Source organism: Alexandromys fortis, unplaced genomic scaffold, assembly GCF_014885135.2.
Source record: "Alexandromys fortis isolate MF-2015 unplaced genomic scaffold, M_Fortis_MF-2015_v1.1 scaffold_5, whole genome shotgun sequence".
Lineage (NCBI taxonomy): Eukaryota > Metazoa > Chordata > Mammalia > Rodentia > Cricetidae > Alexandromys > Alexandromys fortis.
Window position 1 is genome coordinate 24,103,425 of NW_026067924.1, and position 24,968 is coordinate 24,128,392.

The 24,968-nt window shown below is 42.6% G+C and overlaps 1 protein-coding gene and 1 pseudogene across 2 annotated transcripts in view; both read left to right on the forward strand.

The window, feature by feature from the left end:
- Positions 1-16,841, forward strand: part of Mtr (5-methyltetrahydrofolate-homocysteine methyltransferase) — a 78,153-nt gene extending 61,312 nt beyond the window's left edge. For both annotated transcript variants that reach the window (XM_050142292.1, XM_050142291.1), the window contains exons 25-33: positions 1,711-1,792; positions 2,881-2,979; positions 3,987-4,062; positions 6,516-6,671; positions 7,946-8,142; positions 11,203-11,403; positions 12,072-12,264; positions 13,511-13,623; positions 14,019-16,841. In XM_050142292.1, the coding sequence (XP_049998249.1) occupies positions 1,711-1,792; positions 2,881-2,979; positions 3,987-4,062; positions 6,516-6,671; positions 7,946-8,142; positions 11,203-11,403; positions 12,072-12,264; positions 13,511-13,623; positions 14,019-14,105 (1,204 nt within the window). In that variant the 3' untranslated portion in view covers positions 14,106-16,841. The remainder of the gene's footprint in view (positions 1-1,710; positions 1,793-2,880; positions 2,980-3,986; positions 4,063-6,515; positions 6,672-7,945; positions 8,143-11,202; positions 11,404-12,071; positions 12,265-13,510; positions 13,624-14,018) is intronic.
- Positions 835-933, forward strand: LOC126501897 (uncharacterized; annotated as a pseudogene).
- Positions 16,842-24,968: the final 8,127 nt, after the last annotated feature.

A 24,968-nucleotide genomic window follows, 5' to 3' on the forward strand; every position in this document is an offset into this window, starting at 1 on the left:
GAGAGAGAGTCAGAGGACAACCTTGTGAGAGAGAGTCAGGGGACAACCTTGTGAGAGAGAGAGAGTCAGAGGACAACCTTGTGAGAGAGAGAGAGTCAGAGGACAACCTTGTGAGAGAGAGAGAGTCAGAGGACAACCTTGTGAGAGAGAGTCAGAGGACAACCTTGTGAGAGAGAGAGAGTCAGAGGACAACCTTGTGAGAGAGAGTCAGAGGGCAACCTTGTGGAGTTGATTCTCTTGGTGTGCATATGTCATGGAGTGCATGTGGAGGTCAGAGGACAACTTGAGGATAAGAGCTTCTCTTTCTACTACGTTGGTCCAGAGGATTGACTTTATGTCACCATGTTTGGCAGTAAGTGCCTTTTACTCATTGAACCCTCTCTCTGGCTCTCTTCATCTATCTTTATGTGGGCTCGAAGGATTGAACTTTGGTGGTCAGGTTTGTGCAGTGAGTACGTGTACTGGCTGAGCAATTTCACCAGTCCAGTTAAAGCACAGCTATGCAGTGTTTATATATAGTACTTTAACTCTAGATTAGGCCATGATATGAAATAAAAGATTACAGTATACTTTGACTATGAAAATAGCTAATTTAGAAGAAAGAAGGAACAGGAAACACACGATGGGAACATCTGTAAGCCATCCTGTGAGCCACTTTTCTTCACCTCAGACCCCACTTTAACCACTTAAAGGGAGGCTGTCTTCATTTCTAGTTCTCACTTAGTTTTGTATATTTCTTGATGAAATTGCTGATACATAGCCTACACCATTGCTATAAACACCTAGCAATCAGGACAATATATTTAACATGTCAAATGTGATATTTAAGAATTGAAGATTCTGTGCTCGCTTCTATACCAAAATTGGAACGATACATTAGCATGGCCCCTGCACAAGGATGACATGCAAATTCATGAAGCGTTCCATACTTTTTAAAAATTAAAAAAAAAAGAATTGAAGATTCTTCCTTTAAAGTTAAAGTTTGACAATAGAAACTTGAGGCTGAGCAAATCTTAGTATGAAATAGTTAATTCTTGCTTTGTTTTAATTAATTGATTCACTTTTGTGAATTGATTAGGGATTGATTGAACCTAGGGCTTTCTGAATTGTAGAAAGAGTTATACCACTCAGCTATATCCCTGGTCTCTTTCTGTTTTGTTTTTTGTTGCATTTCAGGTCCAGGATTTCTTTTTACAAGCATAAGGTGGTGTTGAGGCCAGAGGTATAGATGGCTTTCTCAAAGAGGAAGCAGGGTCAGATCTGTGTCCTGTGTCTTCTGCCTGCTTCCTGCTTCCCTGGGTGCTGGCTCTTCTCCCAGCTCCTTTGGGGGAGGAAGTTGACCTTGGCAACAGTAGGGCGTGGCTGCCAGGGACTGGTTTCTCCTTTGGCTCAAGCAGGAGTGCCTGGACTGGAACTCATTCCTTGTTGGCAGATAGCTAAGAACAAAGCTTTCTCATTTTGTCAGACTCCCTTGGAGCCGCAGCCTATCAGTTCATGTCATTTCACCTTGTTTTCCCGTCTCAGGATGGGGAAAAGTCATTCTTGGTTGATAAGGGACATTTGAAGTTCAGTATTTGTATTAATAAGTACCTTGAAGCCTTCCTCTTGGAAATACTGTAGGAAACATTATCTGTAGTGATTCTAACACGAGTTGTCTGAGCAAGGAGCTCTCAGCACTGATGGGCTTTTCTTCTTGACCCTTATTTTCAGAACCCACACAGCAGTTAAAATAGCTCCACGGTACAGCGCGCCTGTAATCCATGTCCTAGATGCATCCAAGAGTGTGGTGGTGGTGAGTGTGGGACCTTCCTTTTATTCTGATGAGTTGTAAAGAGGGAACAAAGAAAGCGTTAAGAGCTAAGGTCTCATCCGAGGTCTACTTGGTAAGTTTTCCGGAAAAAATGAGAAAGCATGGAGCAGGTGAAATTACATCAGAAGTTCAGGCTGCCACTGCAGCGCTGCCTTGCGGGGAGTAAACCCTGTTAGCATGTCTTGTGCTTTCAGGGATGCTGGCAGAACTGAGCAAGAGCTGAAGGATGGCACCAATGCCTTGCACTTGGACACTTCACCAGATTGATAAATGCCTTTAATTTACAAATATGAGTAAATTTCTTTGACTAGTGCTAGAATTAAATGGAATGTAGGATTTTTAAAATGACCTTGTTCCAGATGTAAAAATGCTTGATAGGGCCAACTGACTCAATCAAAAAGCAGCCACCAGATACTCAAAACCCAGAGTCATAGATAGTTCCTCAGGGAATAGAACAAAAACTTTGCCTAGGTGTCTTTCCTCTCCGTGTCCTCTAATGAATCCTGATTGTCGTTCTCATGTGTTTGCTGAAACAGCTGAGAGACCACAGGGTCTTTTAGTTTCCAAATTACTTGTCTAGAAACTCAGTGTAAGATAGAAAAGAGCTAAGCAGCCCCTTCTGTCCATAATCCCATTTATATTTTCAATTAAAGCATAGTTTGATAACTCCAGAAATTTCTGTTGGGGAAGAAATCTACTCAAGGGCCTGGTGACCTGGAAGACTCCAGCAACACCATGCAGACTGGATGACAGTGACTTTGGTTTCTGATATCTTCTGAAAGGAAACATTTTACATCTGTTTATTTATTTATGTGGAATGATTACAGTAATCAGTATTACTGTATTCCACCGAGTTGAGTGTATCGTGAGGTGTTATTGTGGGGTGGTGGTGGTGCTGGAGCCACAGTATGTGTATGGAGATCAGAGACAACCGTGGGAAGTGGTTCTCTTCTGCCATGGCTGTCAGACTGGCAGCAAGCATCTTCATCTGCTGAGCCATCTCACCAGCCTCAGTGGAGGTTATCTTCCTTTGCTGCCCTATGGTTGCTGAACTTTATCTTGCTTTTCAGTGTTCTCAGCTGTTAGATGAAAATCTGAAAAATGACTACATTGAAGAAATACAGGAAGAGTATGAAGATATTAGACAGGATCATTATGAGTCTCTCAAGGTAAGTGATAAAAGCAGGTCTTGGCTCGTTTCAGATCAGAGTAATCCATGATTTTTCATGGATTTTACTATTCTGACTTTACTATTTTACTATTTCCTAGTGTAAATCTGAGTTCTTGGGTATCTAAATTCCTGATTTTTTAAAATGTTATAATGAATTGTAAGTAGGGCATGGACCTGCGTGCCTATAGTCCCAGCACTTAGATGGGGGTAAAAGGAACATGAATTTAAAGCCACCTGGGCTACCTAGCAAGACTATTTTTCAAAACACTTAGGATTTTTTTTAAACTGTATTGAGTCAAACATTCTGGATCCTCAGTAGATATTAGGCTGTATGCCAGGCACTAGGGCTATGAGAAAGAGTAAAGAACGAGCTCATGACATCCTAAAAATATGAGCTAAACCATTCCAAAGTGGTATTCTCAGACTCACTTTTAAGGGAAAAATGGAGGAAAATTCTTCAGCTTCTCCTGGTTATTGGCCTGACCTTGCCTGTTGTTCAGAATCATGTGCCTGGAACGGTCCCCTCTAGGCTTCAGGAACTCCATAGAATAGTTTCTATGGCTCCATCTTTGTGTGGGGCATTAAGAGAGTTGCTAGGAATGTGAATGAGGGAATAAACAATTGTTGTGCTTCTGAGGTACTTGAGAGCCATAGGTTCTGCTGATGGCCTCTTTCCATTCTTCTTTTTGCCTATAGTTGACAGTTCCTTGGGTCTACCCTGCTCTGGTGCTCAGGGCAGTTAACTCCAAGTTCATGTGTCTTGAAAGAGGTGATCAGGGCTACAGGGTCAGTCTTAGAACCACAGTGATCATGGGTCACTCTTTACTCTCCTATTCTGGTGGCAGCGTGAAGCCATATTGGTTGGGAAAGAATAAGGATTATCCTTTAGAAGCATTTGATTTAACTCATTTGCTTGTTTTGTTTGCAAAACTTTTTTGGTTATGTTTTCATTGTAGAGATAGAAAAGCTAAGAGGTTCTGACTAAATTACTATTTTCTTCAACAGGAGAGAAAATACTTATCCCTAACTCAAGCCAGAAAAAATGGTTTCCACATTGATTGGCTGTCTGAACCTCACCCAGGTCTGTGGCTGTTGCTGGAGACAGCTAAGTGTGATAATTGACAATTTCCAGGAATGTTTATAGTTGCTCAGCAACAAATGAACCTGCAAGTGAGCAGTTCTCAGTTGTGTATAGGAATGAGTCACCCTAACTGAAAAGAAAGTAGATAGGAAGACCTGCTGAGTGCCACAAACTGTGGTGAGATGGAGTGACCGTGGCTTACTGGGTCCTTCAGATGACTCTCCAACAACCATGTTTATTGTCTTCATTTTAATTGAAGAAACTAATTTCAGACAGTAACTTGAATGGTTGTCAAGCTTCTACCATCAGGTTTGTCTTCTGTAGGTTCAGTGCTTCTCTGTGTTATGCTTACTTCTCAGCTGACCTGAGTTGCATGCAGGACAAAGGATTCACTTGGAAGGTCTGAAATATAAAATAGCTGCATTCACAGGTCTTGAAAACTGCAGTAATGCTGGATCCTTTTCCACTTTCTTTTTCTGTTTCTGGATGCTTCCCTTTTCATTTCTTATGTTGTTTCTTCCCGTTTTATTTCTAGCTACCTTTCTTACCTCACATGGGTACTCACAAGGGAATAATATGAGTAAGATGTTTTGACAGGCTCAGAGAGACATGAGGTACGAATGCAAAACTGAGACAGGGTGAAGGGGGGTTCTGTTAATGGAATCCGAATTTCCCAGGTAATGTCTGAAACCAGCTTTCAGCGCTTATGACATCTGTGTTCTACACATGCTCAGCAGGGCCGAGAGGATTAAATTGGAAATGTAGGTGCGCTCAGTTCTAATTTCATTCCTGCTGGGTTCAGTGTGGTTTAGTGGAAAGAGTGCCAAATTGGGAGCTGGAAGGCCCGAGTGTTCATCCCTGCTTGACTACTGGCTCTGAGTCACTGTGTGACCTTGAGTGTCTGTCTCCTACATTTGACAGGTGCTGATGTGTAAAGTGGGATTATTTTATGGAAATATTGAAAGGTAAAATAAGATACTAATGTGAAAACCTTTGAAGAAATAGAAATCACTACAGCAGAGTGCATGCTGTGGTTTTCACTGTTTATCTTTTACTCTGAAATTGGTCCAGAAGCACCAGGACAAGTCATACACCAAATAATTTGCTAGAAATACTCTGAGAAGGCCCACGATGCTTGGTAGTGGTAGAGATACTTCCTGGATTGCCAATTTAACCCACATATGATGACATTACTAGGCTCTGCCCTGCTGCCTAAGGGATATGGGGTCCCAATGTATGGCTTTTGAGTTTTAAGGCTAGCCCAGTTGTCTTCAGGGAGCTATATGAAGTGAAGCCACTAAAAAATCAGGGCCTTCTCTCTGGATCTAGGGAAGTAGAGCCTGAAACAGCCTTGGAACTCTGGCATGAAACTTGGTCAAGAGCAGCCCCACCATCAGCCCCCATTCCACAGCTGCAGGTCACTGCCTGCCTCCTAGCAAGAAGCCTATTTGGTGTCAGTGGCCTCTCTTAAGTCTCCATGCAGACTTTATTAACAAGCGAACCCACACAGTAGTGGTTACAAAGCAGAAGCAGCCCTAAGAATCGTAGGAAGATGACAAAGCAGATGGGGAAGAGCCACTGTGGTGCAGGAAGGCAGAGTCCAGCTTAGAGCTCCTCTGCTCTCCGCTTTCTTCCCGAGAGGCCCATGTTCTTTAGGGCAGCTACTAACAGTGGAACAGTGAGTCCTCAGATCCCTAATCACAGGGAAGCATGGTCACTCAGAGTTGGCAGTAGTACTGGCCCCCTGGCCCAGTATCCATGTGGCATTGTATCCTTGGTGTCCTGAAATGTCTGAAACACAGTATGCCTATAGAGTCCTTAGAATTATATATGTTATCATATGTTTCAGACTTGAGATGCAGAGAACAATTTTTGAACACCTGTGTGTTTCCATTACTCAATCCTAGAAAAAAACTTAATCTTCTTTTAAAAGATCAAATATTTATCCATAGCGGCAGTCCTGTATTTATCCCTCCCCTTGTAGAAATAGCCACAGTTTGGAGTTTAGGACTTCATTTCTGTATATGCCCTCACACTGTGTGTGTGTCTGTGTGTCTGTGTGTCTGTGTGTGTGTGTCTGTGTGTGCATGTTTGTACGCTTCATATAAGAAGTGTGCTGCACGTGTCCTTCTGCAGTAGTCTCTTAACAGTGCCATTATCTGTATACATGGAAGTGAACTAAAGGCTTCCTTTTTTTCTTAGACATGGTAGGGATGAAAGGGTTGAGGGAAGAATTTCCAGCATGGGGTAGTCAGTCAGCTGCATGGGGAAGTTCCTCCTCCATGATTATTTAAAGTTCTGCTCTTGATAAGACAACTCCTACAGGCAACAGGAGGGAGGCAGACGTGGGAGTAAGCTGCACAGTGAGGAGCAGGGAAGGACACTTCAGTGTATATCCGTGTGAGTGCTCTCCCAGCTGGTGTGGCATTGACAGCTGTGCCTCTTTGCTCTAGTGAAGCCCACATTTCTTGGGACCCAGGTCTTTGAAGACTACAACCTGCAAAAGCTGGTGGACTACATTGACTGGAAGCCTTTCTTTGATGTCTGGCAGCTCCGGGGCAAGTACCCGAATAGAGGCTTCCCCAAAATATTTAACGACAAAACAGTAGGTTAGTAAGTCCTTTCTGCTTGGCCTTCAGGGTGTGGTATGTGATTCTCAAGGTGGTCTGAGAGGATGCACTAAGTGTTTAGTTTACACAGGATATAGCCGTTGCCATATTGCTCCCCGACTCAGCCTTCACAGGAGGCTTGCCCTTATTATGTCAGGTAAATGTGGCCTTTTATTCACTCAGTCTTCAAATGGACTCCCTGACATCACTACACACTGCTCTGCTCAGCACAGGCAGACAAAAGGTGAGAATCCTGTGACTGAGTACTGGCTCACCAGCATGGCTGACAGTGCTGGGTTTTTGCTGGGTTCTTGCTGTGGGCTCAGCCTGGGATCCCACTCACATCGGAGTGGCTAGATCTCCAGCAGGAGATTAGAGTGGGCTTCCTGGAGGTGGTGGTACTTGAACTGTTATTGAAGATTCCATGGGAATTGCTAAGACTGGACCTAGGGATAGATAGGAAGCAGAAATAAAAAGGAACATGTCAAACCGAGGAGAATGAAGCCTTGGACATGGGGCCCATGTGGGGAACTGCACATGACATTTACCCCAAACATTCAGGGATGGAGGGAGACTTCTTAGCATGTTAAAATAGAGATGTGAGTTAATCACTGAATTGCTCCCCTCACTTGTCTTGGGTAGCTTCAGCCCCACCCAACACCTAGAGACATGGGAGAAGGAGTGCTGGTGAACAGTGAGGTCCAGGCTGGAGAGAGCCAGGGAATCCAGATACCCATCAGCTTTTGGAGGGCCTAGGCATGTTAGGATGTTGAGACCCAAGTACTTACTGGTATCCACTGAGAGCTAATGGAACTGATGGAAGGTGTCCCAGAACAGGTCTGGTGCCTACCATGCAAGTGCCGAAGCTATTCAGATACAGCACCAATGTTATTTAAGAGAATCTGGGCCACGCGTCCCAGCTCACCGTTTCCTCCCCATATATCACTGTGAAGTTAATGGGGTTATAGTGGAATGCCAGTTCATGCCCTCTTTCTGACAAGACTGTTTTGGATGCCATTGATTTCGTTCTCTGGATTCTACTAACTGGGAAAATATAAACAGACTGACCTAGAGGAGGCACACTGTGGGGATGCATTTCTTGGACCCACTAGCCACTGTGTACTCTGCTCCAGGCTGTGCCCATGGCAGACCTGAGAGTCTTTGTGAGAATGCAGAAGAAGGTAGAGAAGGGAGAAGCAACAGTGTTTAAAAAGGAATGGTTGTTTGCAGGTTACTATTGGCGTCTTTAAATAAATTCTTGTATTTTTTAATAGGTAAAGAAGCCAGAAAGGTATATGATGATGCTCAGAATATGCTGAACATCCTGATAAGTCAAAAGAAACTCCAGGCCAGGGGTGTAGTTGGATTCTGGCCAGCACAGAGTGTCCAGGATGACATCCACTTGTATGCAGAGGGTGTGGTACCCCAGGCTTCAGAGCCCATAGCCACCTTCTATGGGCTGAGGCAGCAGGTATGAAATGCGTGTGGACGATGAGTGCACTGCTTTGACTCTCAGGCTTAGCAGCTATACTCAGCATAGTAAGTGAGAATTAAATAAGAAATCTGAGCCTTTTATCTGTACCACTGCATCCCAGACAGCCCTCCATAGGCCTGAGTCCTAAGCATTTGTGAGGATGGAGAGAAGGCATGGGTGTCCATGAGGTCGGGTAGGGGTTCATTGTAGTGACTACAGATAGATGCGGAACCGTGCTGCTAGCCTAGCTGTCATACACTTGTGTTTTCAGTCTTTCAACCCATATCTCATGAAACTAGGGGCATTTTACTTTCCCTAGCAATTGCTTTTCATCTGAGTATTCTATTAGGGACTGTTATGTGGCTTATTGTCTCAAAGGGAAGTCTGGCGGGGACAAATACCCCAGAATGTCCACCCTGCCAGGTGCTGAATAGGGAGTAAGATAACCGTAGTTAACTGTTTCATGGTGGTGTTGTCAGGCAGTTTATGTCTCTGTTTTACAGAGGAGAAAAAAAGGGCAGAGGGAGCTGGTGGCACTGAGCTTTGTGTGCAGAGAGGCAAGCGCAGCCCCCTTGAGTGTGTCCTGGATATATTCTCCTTGTAGCAGTTACCAGTGTACACTCTCTGTGTTTTGTCTTTGTCTCACCTTTAAAAATGGCAGGAACCATGCAAAGACTTTAGCTGCCATAGATATAATTGTCTCAATGAAGAATTGGAGCTAGAATTTAATAATTAGCAGTAAATTATTTTCTTTGGTTTTACTTATATTTTTAGTGATTAAAATTGGTAGGGTTGCCTTTATCATAAAGCAAATTATAATGACAGGGCTTTAATAGTAACAGTGGATTCTTAAATTTGAGCCTTGATACCATAAGGGGTTATGTGAGAACAATTTCAGCTTTACTCTATGTGCTCAGGCCTAGACACCACAGGATACAGAGCAGGGAGTTCCAGTGCTGAGCTCTGGCCCTTCCTCACTAGGGAATCATGAGCTTATCTTTGGTATAAAGCCAGACACCTTTGCTGGGCTCTTTCTTTCATCCTCCAGTCCTTGGTTTTCCTCTGCTGACTTCACTTCACAGTCAACTAAGTACTGTTGTGTTGTGATATAAGGGCATTTACCACCATTATTCTTAGTTTACTCTTTCAGTAGTTCCTAGAGAGGGGAGCTGGACCGTGGATTCGTATTGCCTGTGATACATTTATTAGGAGATGATCTGCAGGGCACTGAGAAACTGTAGCTGAGCACCCCATTCATTACCCTGGGAGTCTTTTGTTCAGAGGATCTTTGATTGTCATCCCTTCTGAGGCACAGTGGGCCCAGTGACCTGTCCTACTGCAGAGTAGCTTTGTGCCTCTCTCTTGCTTTTTTTCTTTTCTTTTTTTAAATCAAAGAACAGTAGAGTACCACTAGAAAATGACTGACCTGTTTCTGAGCTCTGGAACACTCATGCCTTCTGACCTGCAGCCACTGGTTTATTCTCTGCCCAGGGTCAGACTATACTTGCTCTCATGTCTAGCAACTGACTTAGAAGATTCTGGATGACTGCTCTTTGATTAATTGATCCGTCTAGAGCAGTACCATGTCTCTAGGAACATTTGTTGTCCTCTCCTGGATCAGCCATATCACTGGCTGAGCCTGTGAGGTCAAATTTTATGTCTCAGATTTCTTGCCTGTGAAATGGAGCTTGAGGATCACTTTCTTCACTGGATTGCTGAGAGCTAAATTAGCACCCTAGAAAGAACAACAAAGTGTTAAGTACTTAGGAAGTATTTGTTATAAGTTACTAACTTTTTATTGACTGTGATGTGTATAAGACTTTGATAGTTTCATACCAGGGAAGGATCAGTTACCGGCTGACAGTAAAACACTGGAAGATGGACGCCTGTGTTGTGGGAACAGACAGAGCAAAATAGGTGTAGGTGTGTGTGTGTGTGTGTGTGTGTGTGTGTGTGTGTGTGTGTTTGTGATTTTGCAACAGGGTTTCATGTGTCCCAGGCTGGCCTCAAACTTGATGTGTCTGTCATTAAGGAACCTTAAATTTTTAATCTCAGTGTATGCTGAAATTACAGACCTGCAAGATTGTACCTGGCTTATGTGGTACTGGGGATCAAACATAGAGTTTTGTGCATTCTGGGCAGAGTCTTTGTATCCAGACTATATTAGTGTATTCTCAGAAGACTCCTGACAAACCATGGCGGACAACACCGGGCCTATATGCACTTGACATCAGCAGTTTGTTAACTCTATCTGTTGATGCACAGTGAAGGCTGATAACCTTTATCAGGTTCTTCTCAAACATGCTCATCTGAATTGAAAACACTCTGGAACAGTAATGTTTAATCTACCTATGATTGTTTAAGGTTCTGATTCCTAGCATAGTGCCTACAGGTATTTATAACTATTTAGTCTGTATGTATATGAGCAAATCAATTAATTTCCTAATTGTATATGCTACATCATGTCATGTATTTTTTAAAAATGTCTGTTTTCTGTTGCTATAATGGAATATTTGAGACGAGATTTATAAAGAAAAATTCTTATTTTGGTTCATTGTTCTGGTTGTTAAGTCTAAGATCAGGCAGCCACATCTGGTGAGAACCATGTGCTGCCTTGTAACATGGTAAAAGTCAGAAGAAGAGAAGCACATGGGCAAGTGAGAAAGGAAGGCTGAATTCCAGTGACAGCCAACCCATTCTGCAAGAAAGGCAGGAATTCTGTCCTGTCTCCAGGTTCCTACCCACAGGTTCCTGCATTGGTTTCGTGCCTTAGGTCCCTCAATGATGGTCTGTGACATAGAAGTGTAAACCAAAAAGTCATATACTGCAGTGCCCCACATGGCTATGTTGATTAATTGTGGTTTAGTGTATACTAAACCGTAGCCATTTGTTTATTTAGCACGGATCTATTGCATACTCACGGTATGCCAGACACCGTTTTGAGTGCTGTAGTAGAGCTGAATGAAGCATGCAGGTATTCTGTGTCCTGAGACTGACAGTCATTTTGCTGATGCCGTGGCCATGCTAATGACCTCTCTGCCAATGCTTGGGTTTAAGGCTGAGAAGGACTCTTCCAGTACAGACCCCTACCACTGCCTCTCAGACTTCATTGCTCCTCTGCATTCTGGTGTCCGCGACTACTTGGGTCTGTTTGCTGTTGCCTGCTTTGGGGTTGAAGACCTGAGTAAAGCCTACGAGGACGATGGCGATGACTACAGCAGCATCATGGTGAAGGCACTGGGGGACCGGCTGGCAGAGGTAAGGCATTGACAGATACTGGGGTGCTGAGGTAGAGAGTGGGTGTTGGAACTTTCATGTCAATGTCAGAAAACCTAGCTGCCTTTAGAGTTTATGTCACTGCATACTTGAGCTAGATGCTGCTGGCTTTACCATGACCTGTAGTTTTAAGTCTTGTGTCTCCCAAATGCCACTCATATGCCATCTTTTAGCAAAGAGAAACCTCCAGTGCTTGACTAGTTGGTTGGTTGTTGCCCTCCAGAGACTTGACCTTATCTCTGAATTAGTCTTCTTTTGATTACTGTGATAACCCCCAGATTTAAAATCAGATTTCTGCTTTAGAGTCCTTTCTAATGTTGGCAACTTCTGTAGCTGCATGTGGGGTGAGGAGGCCAAAATGCTGAGGAGTCCTATCTCCCCTTAGTTTTGAGCAGGCCGTAGAGAATGCCGCTCTGTGGTCCCAGTGCTCTTCTGGTAAAACTATGGCCCCATTGACTTCAGGCAAATGTCCTAGAATTCTAGATTACTGAATGTGGTACTTCAGAACTCTGTTGAGGACACCATGGCGTCTCAGGGCAGCTAATGAAAGTGCACTTTTCCTGACTGTGGCCAGGTGGGGAAAGTGGTTCTGTGTGGAGGTCACAGGTTGCTTCTGCTTGATTGTGTCCCTCTCTCTTCTGTGTTCCCAGGCCTTTGCAGAGGAGCTCCATGAGAGAGTTCGCCGAGAACTGTGGGCTTACTGCGGTAGTGAGCAGTTGGATGTTACAGACTTGCGCAAACTCCGGTATGAGGGCATCCGGCCAGCTCCTGGTTACCCCAGCCAGCCTGACCATACTGAGAAGCTCACCATGTGGAGACTGGCCAACATTGAGCAGGCTACAGGTATGTGGGAGTCAGTGAGCTCCTGTCCTTGCTCATTGAGTCCATGCACATGAAGTTAAAGTTTTTATAAAATAGGAGAACTTAGAATGAAATCATCCCTCATCCCATCCTTTCTCACTGGATCTGTTCTGGTAATTTACTTCCAGAGTACAGCCTTGCATTTTTCCTGAACTATTTTAGACTTAGTAGGTTAAACTGTTGACTCTTGCCACATCCTAAAAGGGGATTTACCTAGTTCTCCTTTCTTTCCCCTGCCTTTCCTACCCTAGTTTTCTGGTTTTGGTACAATAGCTAGTGACCAGCTTCTGTCCTGTTGGCAGTGTCTTCTGCCTGCTCAGGCTTGCGCTGCTTGCTGATGGCTGTTTCTAGCTCTAAACTGGCAGCTCCTAGCCTTCCCTTAGCTCTCTCCCTTTCCTTTACTTGTTAGTAACATTTATGCTCCTCTGCAGTCATCATCCCCTCTTAAATTTGCTCTGTGGGTTGAGTCTCAGAGTTGAAATCAGAAGTTGACCCGTGCTGTTGAGACAATGGCCTCTTTGTGCTTGACTCAGGGCAGAGTCAGTCATTGTTCTGAGGCTGCATTATCCCATCCTTGCTGCATAGTTTGTGATGTTGAGAGGACTCAGTAGAATTAATCAGTCATAATTAGCTATTAAAGCTGGTGAAGTTGAATCCATATCACAGGAAGGAACTGAGAGTGGCACTGGATTTGGGTCTGCAGAAATGGCTCAGAGAGTCTCAACATCTAGGTGTGAGCACGGTGTCCTGTGAGTGAGCTAGAGATGATTAGAAAGTATTCAGCATTGTGGTTCCAAGTTCTTGTCCAGGGAGTGAGTAGTGCAGATTAACAGTCCTGAGAACGCCTCATTCTCTGCTTTTGTGGGCTGCTTCTTCATTCCTGCTACCCGCTGACCTCATAGAGTCATGGGGAGCTGTGGGGATTCTCTTCCTGCCAGGGCTAGCAGTCCTACCTGAGAAGACTCAGCGTAGAGACAAATTGGAGCCTCTACAACTGATCACATGCAGCTGGGGAGAAGGAATGCAGTCTTTTCCAGGCTTGCTCTTACCGGGTATAATATGCGGGTCCTGAATTTGATTTTCCACCTGGCAAGAATTTGCTAGACACTATGATCGGAGCTTCTTGCTGTGTCAGTGTGTCTCCCTAGATGGCATGAGTTTACTTGGTGCTCACGCAGTCTGTTAGTACCCTGCCTGGGCACTGATTGCTTCCTGTGCTTCCCTTCAGGCATCAGTTTGACAGAATCCTTGGCGATGGCCCCTGCTTCAGCAGTATCAGGCCTCTACTTCTCCAATGTAAAGTCCAAATATTTTGCTGTGGGCAAAGTTTCCAAAGATCAGGTAAGCATGTGACTTCTCTAGATAACTGTCTTTAAAATCGACCCGAAGGACCCATTTTATATGACAATGAAGTGATGTGATGTGTGGGGGGTGTTTGTGAATAAACTCACCTCAGTTTGTGTCTTAACTTGATTTGAGCCCATTACCCTGTTTCCAGCCTTCTCTCTTTATCCGTGGTAAACACACACACTTATTAGTTTCTAAGCAGCCGACATTTGCCACTTGTTTTTTGCCTAGAGAGTAAAACAGGTGGGCAGACAGGAAATGTGTTAGCTCAGTAGATTGCTGTTAAGACAAGATACGCCAGGTACTTAATGTTTATTCCAAAGTCTGTGGAAACTCAGACCAGAAAGATTTAGTACTTTGGTTTAACAGGATGCTTCTGTCTTTTACAGATTGAAGATTATGCTTTGAGGAAGGACATGCCTGTGGCCGAGGTGGAGAAATGGCTTGGCCCTATTTTGGGATATGATACAGACTGACTTCTTTCTCTGTCGCGCTTTTTTTTTCCCTGCTCTTTTTCTTTTTTTCTTTAAAACCTTTACGTTTGCTGACCTCAAGAGGGTACAATCCAGAGTGCCTTAGAAATAACAACAGAAGCACCTGTGCACCTGATGGCCTCCCCCACTGCCATTGTTGGAAGGCTGGCTGGTGGCATGTGATATAGAGCAGGTCTTCTGGGGTCCTAGAACATAAGTACTTTTTCAGGGACCTTAAATGAGGTGCATCAAGGTGCCAAGGCTCATGGTGTCGTTAGGTTGTTAGACTTGGAGCAAGCAGAAGACATCTTTTGCATTTCAAAGCAAGTCAACTAGCTTTTCCTATTTTTGCCTTTGACCTAGGAGGGCACTTGTACCTGTTTTTTTGTTATATGTTTGTTTGTTTTTATTGTTTTCTCACATTAAAAAAAGGTCCTGAAAATAAGTTGAATAGAGAAATAAGTTGTATAGAGAAATGTGACATTTCAATCTAAGTGTTTCAACAGTAGACTTGGACAGGGAGGAAGGTGTTACTCTCTTTTCTCCTGCAAGACCATATTTTCTGAGGTTCAACTAACTGTAGAATTCTTTGGCAGAGGCATACTCGCTGCTTGCTGGACAGAAATACTGGAACTGTTTGCCCTGGTGTGCTGGTGTAGCTAGGCACAGTCACATTTTCCATGCTTGTCGTTTCGTGGTCCCTTGCACTAGTGGAAAAATGGAAGAGAAAGAAAGTGACTTCCAAGGGTATTATTTAACATCTAGCTGTCCTCAGAATGAGTAGGTTCTCAGCTGAGCTCTGGTATTTGTGCAGAACCTGTGGGTGGCTAAGCCACGCAGTTCTTTGCCTGCGCCTGACTCCAAACTCACATATTTTGGATATACTATACTATCTTGCTCTTTGTTATTTCTGAAAATATTGTTCAGAGCTTTAGGCTCTGAAAACGAGACTTCAGCTTTGCTGTGTAACTTCCATGTGACATAAACCAAGTGCTCAGTCTTCCCAGCCTTGTCTGCTCATCTATAAAATGAGAACAGTGATCTTAATTTCTGTCTTGTTGGATGAGGTTTAAACAGGATTGTGCATAGAGACAGCTCAGATACACACAGATGTCTAAGTGGAGGTCTGTAGAGCTCTGTAGTCTTAGCACTATAGGTCCTCATGAAAAGAAGAAGGACTCAAAAGAGGAGGTAGTGTAGAGAAATATGTATGGGAATCTCCTTCTGGCATTAGATCCCCACTTACAGTTTACACTGACTGAGGAAGAGAAGCTACCTCTTATGTGTTATACACGCTCTCAGGACTCATCTTCTCTTAGGCAGACTCTTACCTCATATGTTGCCCCAAGGTACTTACACCAAACACACATTCTGGTATATTGGAGGTGAATAGAAGAAAATGACAGTTGGGTAATGATGATCCTGTGTATCTGCAATCTTTCCAATTTTATTTTCAAAGTAGTGTACGCTTTCTGTATCACTCAGAGTGAAAAGAATTGTCTTCTTTAAAGTGTGTTTAACTTGTAGTGTGTAAATGGGATTCATTAGTCTGAACACTTAGTTTCAGGATGTATTTCCATAGCAGGTATATTCTTTAGCCTTGGAGTATTCATCTGTGAGAAAGAATAACCTCCAGATGTTTTAATGCATTTCATCTGAAGAATTACTAACGTCTTTTTGTCTTATTGCTATTCTTTGAGCTGGATTTCCTGAGTATGTCTTTATTGATCTAACCCCATCACATATGTTGCAGTTGTCTTCCTCCTCCTCTTCTTATTTGCAAGTTTAGGTGTATAGATATTCACAAAGGAATGGAAATGATATCTTGAAAGCATCCTTCTTAGTTTTATTTTAGGTATTCCAGAGAGGCTGGACTCCAAAGGCTAGTATTTTAAATTGGGCTCTTGTGTGCTTGATTGGATGCACCCAGCATGTTCCGTCACCATTGGTACCTGAGACTCTGACGTGAACTGATTTTACACTGCATGTTTATTTTTTCACAGTTAAGAATTATCTGTAGCCAGATGTGCCTGCCCTATGCCTGTTATCACAGCATTTGGGAAGTCGAGGCAGAAGATTGGCATAGGTAGCAGGCTGTCCTGAGTTAAATAGACTGTCTTCAACAACAGAAATAGCACCAGCAAGATGGCTTAATGCATAAATGTACAGGCTGCCAAACCTGACCTGAGTTTGATTTCTGAGACTCACATGGTAGAAGAGACTGACTCCTGACCTCCACACACAGGTTGTGGCACACCACACAATAAATACATGTTTGTGAAGAAGGAAAGAAAGAAAAGGATTTGTCTCCATTTTGCTGCTTGCTCTGCTGCCTGCTGTAGAGGCTAGTTTTATGGAACAGTGGCTGGGAATAGGGAGAGTTGCAACATGGTGCAGTGGAGGTGAGTGAACTGCAGCCACACTTGCCGATATGAGGGCAACCTTGTGACTGCTTAAAGCATGATGCCTGATTTTATTGATTTCAGACCAAAGAATATATGTGGTAGCTACATATGCTTTAAAGTCTTATAAAGTTACAGAAAATCCAAAAGTAAGCTTAGTAAGCCTGTGGGGGGAGGAGTAAAAAGGGCCAGAGAAGTACACAGCTGAATTATGAATAATTACTTCTTGGATATGAGGGTTATGGCTGTTTACAGCATTTTTGTATATTTTAGATAATGCTATATTTAATGTGTATTTAATATATTTTAAATAATAAAGTGGAATAGTAACCGTAAATCTTGTATGGTGACTTTGTATTGTATATATCAAACACTTTGGGAAGAATGGCACATTTTAGCTAAAAGAGTTGGGATGAAGCAGTGGGCAATTTGTACACCAAAATTATCTCTCAAAGCCTAGGTTTTGGTGGATGAGTGGGTGGTACCATATGCTAAGACAGATTAGAGTTGGGGTGCAGGGGAGAGTTTTGGAGATACGGGCTATGACTAGATTGAACAGCTTTGGTATCTAATCCACCTATTATGTGTGTCATGTCTGAAATAGTACTTGATCCTCAGGAACGGTCTACAGATACTCTGGCTCTGATACTTTGAAGTCCTCTAATGTAATTTTCAAAGTATCTCTTCAGCCTTTGTTTTTTTTTGTGTGTGGGGGGATGGGATTCCAAAAGAGTTTTCCACACAGCCCTGACTGTCCTGGAACACACTATGTAGACCGGGCTGGCCTCCATCTCAGAGATTTGCCTGCTCTGCCTCCTGAGATCTTAGATATCAGCATATCACTTTTTGTTCTTAAATTGACGATTTTTCTCTTTTCACTTGAAGAAAGCGCTGTGCAGCTTTTCTTTGATGCACCCGGGTTGCTAGTGCCACCGCTCTAACTTTCTGTACAATGTTGTAGGAATTGATTGGTATTGCAGACAGCTCCCAAGTGCAGATACAAACACTGGACAAGGTCATTGATGTCCCTGGCGGGACAGTTGAACAGTGTGAGAGCTTATCTACTCAGGGTGGTGTCCAGCTTGAAACTTGTTTATTTCTGGAATTTTTCATTTAATATCTTTGGGCTGTTGTTTCTTGTAGATAGTTAAAACCATGGATAAGAGAAAGAGGACTACCATATAGTATGGAGATTCATAAAGCAGGCAAACTATTTTTTGCCTAATAAAGGACCTTAGCTTTGAGTTTACCTATTCTGTGAAATGAAATAAGTGTTGCTAATGAACTCATAATGCAGATCCACAGAACACCCTACAGCACGAAGCTTGAAGTGACTTGAACTTATGTCGGATTGTTTTGTACCTTCACCAGGAAAGTAACTCGGGGATATGATGTTTTACTTTGTAAGGTATGACTTCAGTACCTATTTGTCTTAATCATGATTGATTAAAAATACTTGTTCTGACAGCTGGGGCCTGCATGGGACTGAACTAGGCCCTTTGCATGTGGGTGACGGTTGTATAGCTTGGTCTGTTTCTGGGGCCTCCGGCAGTGGGACAGGATCTGTCACTGGTGCATGAGCTAGCTTTTTGGAGCTTGTTCCCTATGGTAGGATGCCTTGCTCAGCCTTGATGCAGAGGGGAGGGCCTGGTACCCCTTCAACTTAATGTGTCAGGCTTTGTTGACTCCCTATGGGATGCTTTATCCTTTTGGAGGAGTAAATTGAGGATGGCTTGGGGGAGTTTAGGGGAACAGTGGTTGGTATGTAAAATGAATAAAAAATTGAAAATAAATACCTGGTCTAATATGTGCAAAGCTGGTTAAATCGCCAGCAATGACAAAACATTTTCTAAATTGTTATGGTAAAAATTGCTCTTTAAGATGGGCATGGTGGTGCTTACTTTTAATCCCAGCACTCAGGAGACAAAGGCAGACCAAGCTCTGAGTTTGAGGTCAGCCTGGTCTACATGGTGAATTCCAGAAGCCTTGTGGGAGGCAGGATTTCTCTTTAGATGAACATATGAAGAAAAATGTTAAGGATTCCAGGGAAAACATATTAGTGTCAAAATTAATAATCCTTTTCAGAAAATGTAACAACTTGTTACCAGACAGTAGTTTATCTAAAGCCTTTTTCTAATTATTTCCAGGTTTTTCCTTCCATTTTTCTGGGTGAGTACTGACATCCATTTAAAAACTTGAGAGGGCTGAAGTATGTACAAGAGTCTCATAGCAGAGGCAGGTCAGGTATCTAGTCTGCTCAGTTCTCCAGCAGAATTAAATGTTGAGTAAAGGGGTTGAAAAATTGACGTGGTGGTTAAGAGCACTGGCTGATTTTCCAGAGGACCTGGGTTCAATACCCAGTGCCCACATGGCAGTTCATAACCACCAGTAATTCCAGGAGATCCAGTGCTCTTCTGACCCCTGTGGGCACCAAGCATTCGTGTGGTACACAGACAGGTAGGCAGACAGAACACCTATACTTGGGTAAAGGTTGGAATCAATTATGAATCAGTGAATTTACCCCCCCTCAACAAGATGAGCAAATATACAATAGGCGGAAGGAAGGGATGAGGATATACCTTTATAACTCTTTTGTCTCAGCTTTGCATTGAAGTCTGGGTTAAATTCTCTTGTAATTAGAAAATTTAAAACTGCAAGTGAGTTGAAAGCCAAATCATACTTAATATTTAATTCCTTACAGGTCAGATGAGCCCAAGAGAAAGACCCTGTGAAATATCTTCATTTATTAAAAGTAACACTGGGAGAATCAGAGTAAACCTGTACTTAAACATTAGACACAGAGGCATGGAACCTGTCCTACTTGCTGTTGTCGCCTTCAGTTTAAAGGGAAGAAAATGTAGGTTTGGGTGAGATCTTGTTACAAGGTAGAGCCAATAGAAACAAAACCCTTTATATCAATCTGCCCTTCCAACTTCTCTTGCAGAAGGCTCAAATAAACAATGGTGTTCTTATCCCTTCTCCTCCTACGTTGGCAGAGATCCTCGAAAGGTGCAAATTCTTTTATTGTATGTGGATCTGTTCGTATTCATTCCTTTCCATGTTCATTCATCAAGTATTTATTGGTCCATATCCTGTACTAAGGTTGACACACAAGGCTCACCAGAGTAAATTTCCCAGGTCTCCTGGAGGGCACTGTTTAGTAAAGTCTGTACTGACAGACTTTTAGACATCAGGCAAGTTAGTTAGTCTTCATATCTTGTTATTTAACCTGACTTGAGGCCAGCATGTGGTGTATTATAAATGTGGGTAAATGAATCCACGAGGGTGAGATAAAGGGGGGTATCAAATATTTATTGAGGAACACTCACAAGCAACAAGGTAGAGAGCCTCTGCTCTGTGGGCGCTTGGACCTGTGATCAGGTCTCCAGTCACCACCTGAGACAGTGAGCGAGCCCATCCTCTCTCTTAAAAGCCATCATGTGCAGACCACTCCCATATGTCCGGTACTCCCCAAAGTCTTTGGCTGAATGAATTTCCACAGCATTTCCCCCTTTTGTCTAAATAAAAGGGTTTTTAATATCTAGTATAAAACTATATACAATAAGAACAAATACCATGTATTGTCCAGGAGAAAAAAATGGCAACCCCCCTCCAAAGCAACCCAAAACCCATATACAAAAATAGAACTACAGCCAACATGAACGACAGCAAGCAAGAAACACATGTCAAATGTCCAGTCTAAGGTAGTTAGCAAATAACAGATTATTAGTGACCTAACTCAAGCTGAATATTAATCTTTTCATTGTTATCCCAGAATTAGGTTAAGTGTGTGCATGTGTGTGCATGTTACATGCACACACATTTACAGGTGTAGTGAAATGCCAGTCCTTGGGAGACAAACATGCATATACATAGACTTCTCTGTGTCTCAGAAGAAAAGGTCTGTGGTCAGCTGTGAACATAAATATGATACAGAATTGTTTCATAGATGCAGAAATAGCTGTCGGGTTTCCCTCTTATGATCTCACCATGACTTTGGGATCAGAAGTGCCTAGGCATCTCCCCTGCAGATTACCAAGCTGTGTTTCTGAGGAGTACTTATGGATAAACACCTCCCTTCTTAACACACTGCTGTCTAGAGAGCTCCAAATACAGCATACCTCTTCCTACCTTTATTGTAAAGTAGGCATCCCTTCTGTGTCCTCCCCATCCTTAATTCCAGTAGCATACTTTTTGAGCATTAATGCAACTTGAATGGAGTTAATAATTTCACATTAACAATATCCATTTTGCAGCCCATGGACTAAGGAGTAATTTGATCTTAAAACTTTAATATTTAATTAACACATTTTATAAGTCTGTAGGTGTCACAGATTGTGAATTTCTCTCAAGCATGTGGACAAAGTAAACTGAAAACCTTCTGAAAAGCACTTGCCATTCTAGAGCTATTAAAAACATGAGTCATAGGAAGAGGTCAAATAGTGTTCACAGGAGATTGGAAGAAATAATCTCCCTCCCCCCAATTAGGGAACTTTGAGGACTCAAGATTACAGTGGAGGAAGTGACTGCCAGTGGGGAGGAGCATCATGAGGATGGATGAGAAGTGAGCCTGACAACGTGGCTGAATTGCTATCACTTTATGATGAAATCTTAATAGAAGAAGAGCTGCCTCTTAAGAATGAACAACATAATGATTTCCTGGAATGGGACCTACTGATGAAGAAGACACTGAACGTTGGCAGAAAGACAATGGAGGACTAATACTGTTGCTCACACTTAGTTGGCTAATAATGCTCAGTGTCTTAGTTAGGGTTTCTATTGTTGCAGAGACGCCACGACAAATGGATGGAGCTAGAAAACATCATACTGAGTGAGGTAACCCAGACCCAGAAAGACAATTATCATATGTACTCACTCATAAGTGGTTTTTAAATATAAATCAAAACCAGCCTACAAATCACAATCCCAGAGAACCTAGACAACAATGAGGACCATAAGAGAGACATACATGGATCTAATCTACATGGGAAGTTGAAAAAGACAAGATCTCCTGAGTAAATTGGGAGCATGGGGACCTTGCATTTAATTGGGGGTGGCTTGCTTTCAGTTTCAGAGGTTCATCATCATCATGGCAGGGATCATGGTGGTGTGCAGGCAGCCATGATGCTGGCTACATTTTGGCTTGCAGGCAATAAGAAGTCAACTGAGACACTGGGCAATGTTCTGAGCACATTAAATTTCAAAGCCCACCCCCATGGTGACACTTCTTCCAACAAGGCCATGCACCCTCCAATAAAGTCACACCTCCTAATAGTAACACTCTAGAGGTTAATTACATTCAAACTACCACAGCCAGTGCTTTAACTTGGTTTTAATCTAACTCTTCTGTGTTGCCCAGGTTTGAAGGCGTAAGTTCTCCACCTGAGTTGACTTCTATTTTGAAAGGTTCTCCTGTAGGTAGATGCTGTCAGGCAGCATCTCATGCTTCAGAGAAATCTGTCATAAAAGGGTCAGCTAGACAATGCAGAAGACTTCATTGTTGATTTATTGCTATCATATCTTAAGAAACTACTACAGTCTCAACCTTCAGCAACCACTTCTGTATCAAACAGCAGCCATCAGTATTGAGGGGAGACCCCACAAATGAAAGAACACAGCTCTCTGTCCATATGGTTTTTAGCACCCGTTTTGTTTTGTTTTAGCAATAAACTACTTCTGAATTAAGGTTTGTTTTTTTTTTTTTAGACAATGACTACAGTGCAAACCTGTTATCTCAGTTCTGGAGAGGAGGACGCACGAGAATTCCCTGCTTTCTGGGCAGCTAGACTAGCCTGATCTGAAAGCTCAAGATTCAATGAGAGACCATGTTTCAAAAAGTAAGGTGGAATGTTAGAGTTCGGTTTGGTGGCAGAGCACACTTGTAGTGTATGTCCGAAGCCCTGGGTTCAACGTCCAACACTGAAAAAGCAATACTCTACATGGTACCATAGAAAACAAGAAATGTCCCATAAAACCACAAGTCACAAAACAGAGCCCATAGACATACTGAGCGGGTGATAGTGCACACCTTTAATCTCAGGACTGAGGAAGCAGAGGCTGGCATATCTCAGTTCAGGCTAGCCTGGTCTATATGGTGAGTTCTGGACTTGCCAGGGCTACATAGTGAGACTCTGTCTTAAATCAAGCAAGCAAGCAAGCAAGCAAACAAACAAAAAAATAAGGTGAAAAGTAATTGAAGAAGACTCCTGATGTTAGCCTCTGCTTCCATGTACGTGCATCCACATGTGTATAGACACTTTAACTTGCATGTGTATACCCAGCACGTATAAGCAAATATGCCATACACTAAATAAGAAGACAGTTCTGGAGGAAGACAACTGACATTGACCTTTGGCTACCATACATACATTTGTTCACACACACAAATATTCAAATTTTATAATAACAGTATATCTCACATTAAGTGTTCTTAGCCCAGTGAAAACAACAAAAAGCAAAGCCAGTGTCCATCAACAAGGACATGGGTAAGCAAATTGTGGAGTATTCATACTGTGGTATACTATTCAGTAACAAAAAGAATAAACAACTCACAGACAATGGCCGCAACAAATAAAAGCCACCTCTATTGAGCCAGATGACCCAGAAGCAGACAGACATGTAGAGTTATGATTTCATTCCTACTAAGCTCAGATGTAGGCTGAGGTATTCCACGGCATTCAGAACTGTGAGTTTTCTAGTTAGGTTTCTGTTGCTGTGATAAACACCATGAACAGAAGCAACTTGGGGAAAGAAAGGGTTCATTTCAGCTTACAGTTTATAGTCTGCCATGCAGGAAAGTCAGGGCAGAAACTCAGGCAAGAAATGAAACAGAGACCATGAAGAACACTGTTAGCTGGCTTTCTCCTCCTGGTGTGCTCAGCTTGCTTTCTTGTAACACCCAGGACCACCTGCCCAGGTGTGATACCTCCCATATTGAGCAGGAACCTCTCTCAATTGGCAATAAAGAAAATACCCTATAGACTTCCCTACAGGCAACCTGATGGAGATACTCTCTCAATTTCCTCTTGTCAGGTAACTAGTTATCAAGTTGACAAACAGCTAAGCAGGACAGTGAGTGAGGGCTGGGGTGACTACAATGGGCAGGAAGGTAATTTCTGGGATTGTAGAAATCCTCTGTAAACTTGGCCTGGGTGATGATTCTGTGAGAGGTGTGTTAATCAGACCTCAGTGGACTCTGCATTGTGCAGTATGCAAGAGGAAATGTAGTCTTGGCAGATACTGAACCCTAATTTGTAAACTTATTTTTGCAGTAATTTGGGCTAGTAATTATGCTTTTTGATATTTATTTATTATGTATACAATATTCTGTCTGTGTGTATGCCTGCAGGCCAGAAGAGGGTACCAGACCCCATTACAAATGGTTGTGAGCCACCATGTGGTTGCTGGGAATTGAACTCAGGACCTTTGGAAGAGCAGGCAATGCTCTTAACCACTGAGCCATCTCTCCAGCCCAGTAATATTGTTTTTGTTTTTGGAGGAAGTAGCTATAAATCTGAAGATGAGAAAAGAGTATAGTTAGAGGCTATGTCTTTTGGTAATCTAATAAAAAAAGTACCAGAATTCAGAAACATTTTGGATAAGTGGGCATTTATCATAAAATAGATTAGAACCCTGGTAGTTGTATCTTTTGAAAACTGTTATTTCTCATTTAGTATTATTCTAAGACCACATCCTAGGCATTTAATAGATTTTACTTTGCTTTGGCATTTCCAAATAATGCTTTTAAATATCCTTCCCTACAAAAATAAAATGTGGTTTTGAAAACACAAATAGAATGGAGGGATTCACTGACAAAAGTCGGCGTAGTCCCAGCGAAGCCTGAATTGTCTTGCTGTTTCCACTTTAAGCCTCTTAGCTATGGTTCTGTTTCTATAGAGCACGGGCAGACCCCAGAAAAGTAATTTTTCTTGCTTTGTGGAAACTTCTTTATCTGGCAGAAAATGGTAACTCATCAAACTGTGACAGAAAACAGCTTTTCAACTCTCAGTCAATTTGATCAATATTATGCATCTATCAAATGAAGGATCGGGAGCGATAACCTCAAAAGAAACCCCGCTGGGCAGCTAGGTATTGATTCTGTGTTTGCCTGATGGATGGAGGCACAAAGGCAGCAAGTGATGGCAGAGTGGGGACCTAGCCAGCTGCCCTTTTCTGCCGCACCAGGCAGGATGTGGCTGGGAAGCTCGACTGTGGGCTTTTCTGAAAAAGCAGTTTCTTCCTGTCACCGTCTATCAGAATCTGACCCTGTCTGGGAAAAGACTCCTCCTCTTCTTTCCTTGGGGTTTTCAGGCAGCCTAAGAACAGCTTACATTGAAACTTAATTACTTTTATTTGGATGATTTGAGATCTGCTATGATTGGAAATCTTTTAAGGATAGTGTTAATAATGATTTATACCAAGAAGTAAGAATAGATATCTCAGTAGTATGAAGAAGTATAGGAAG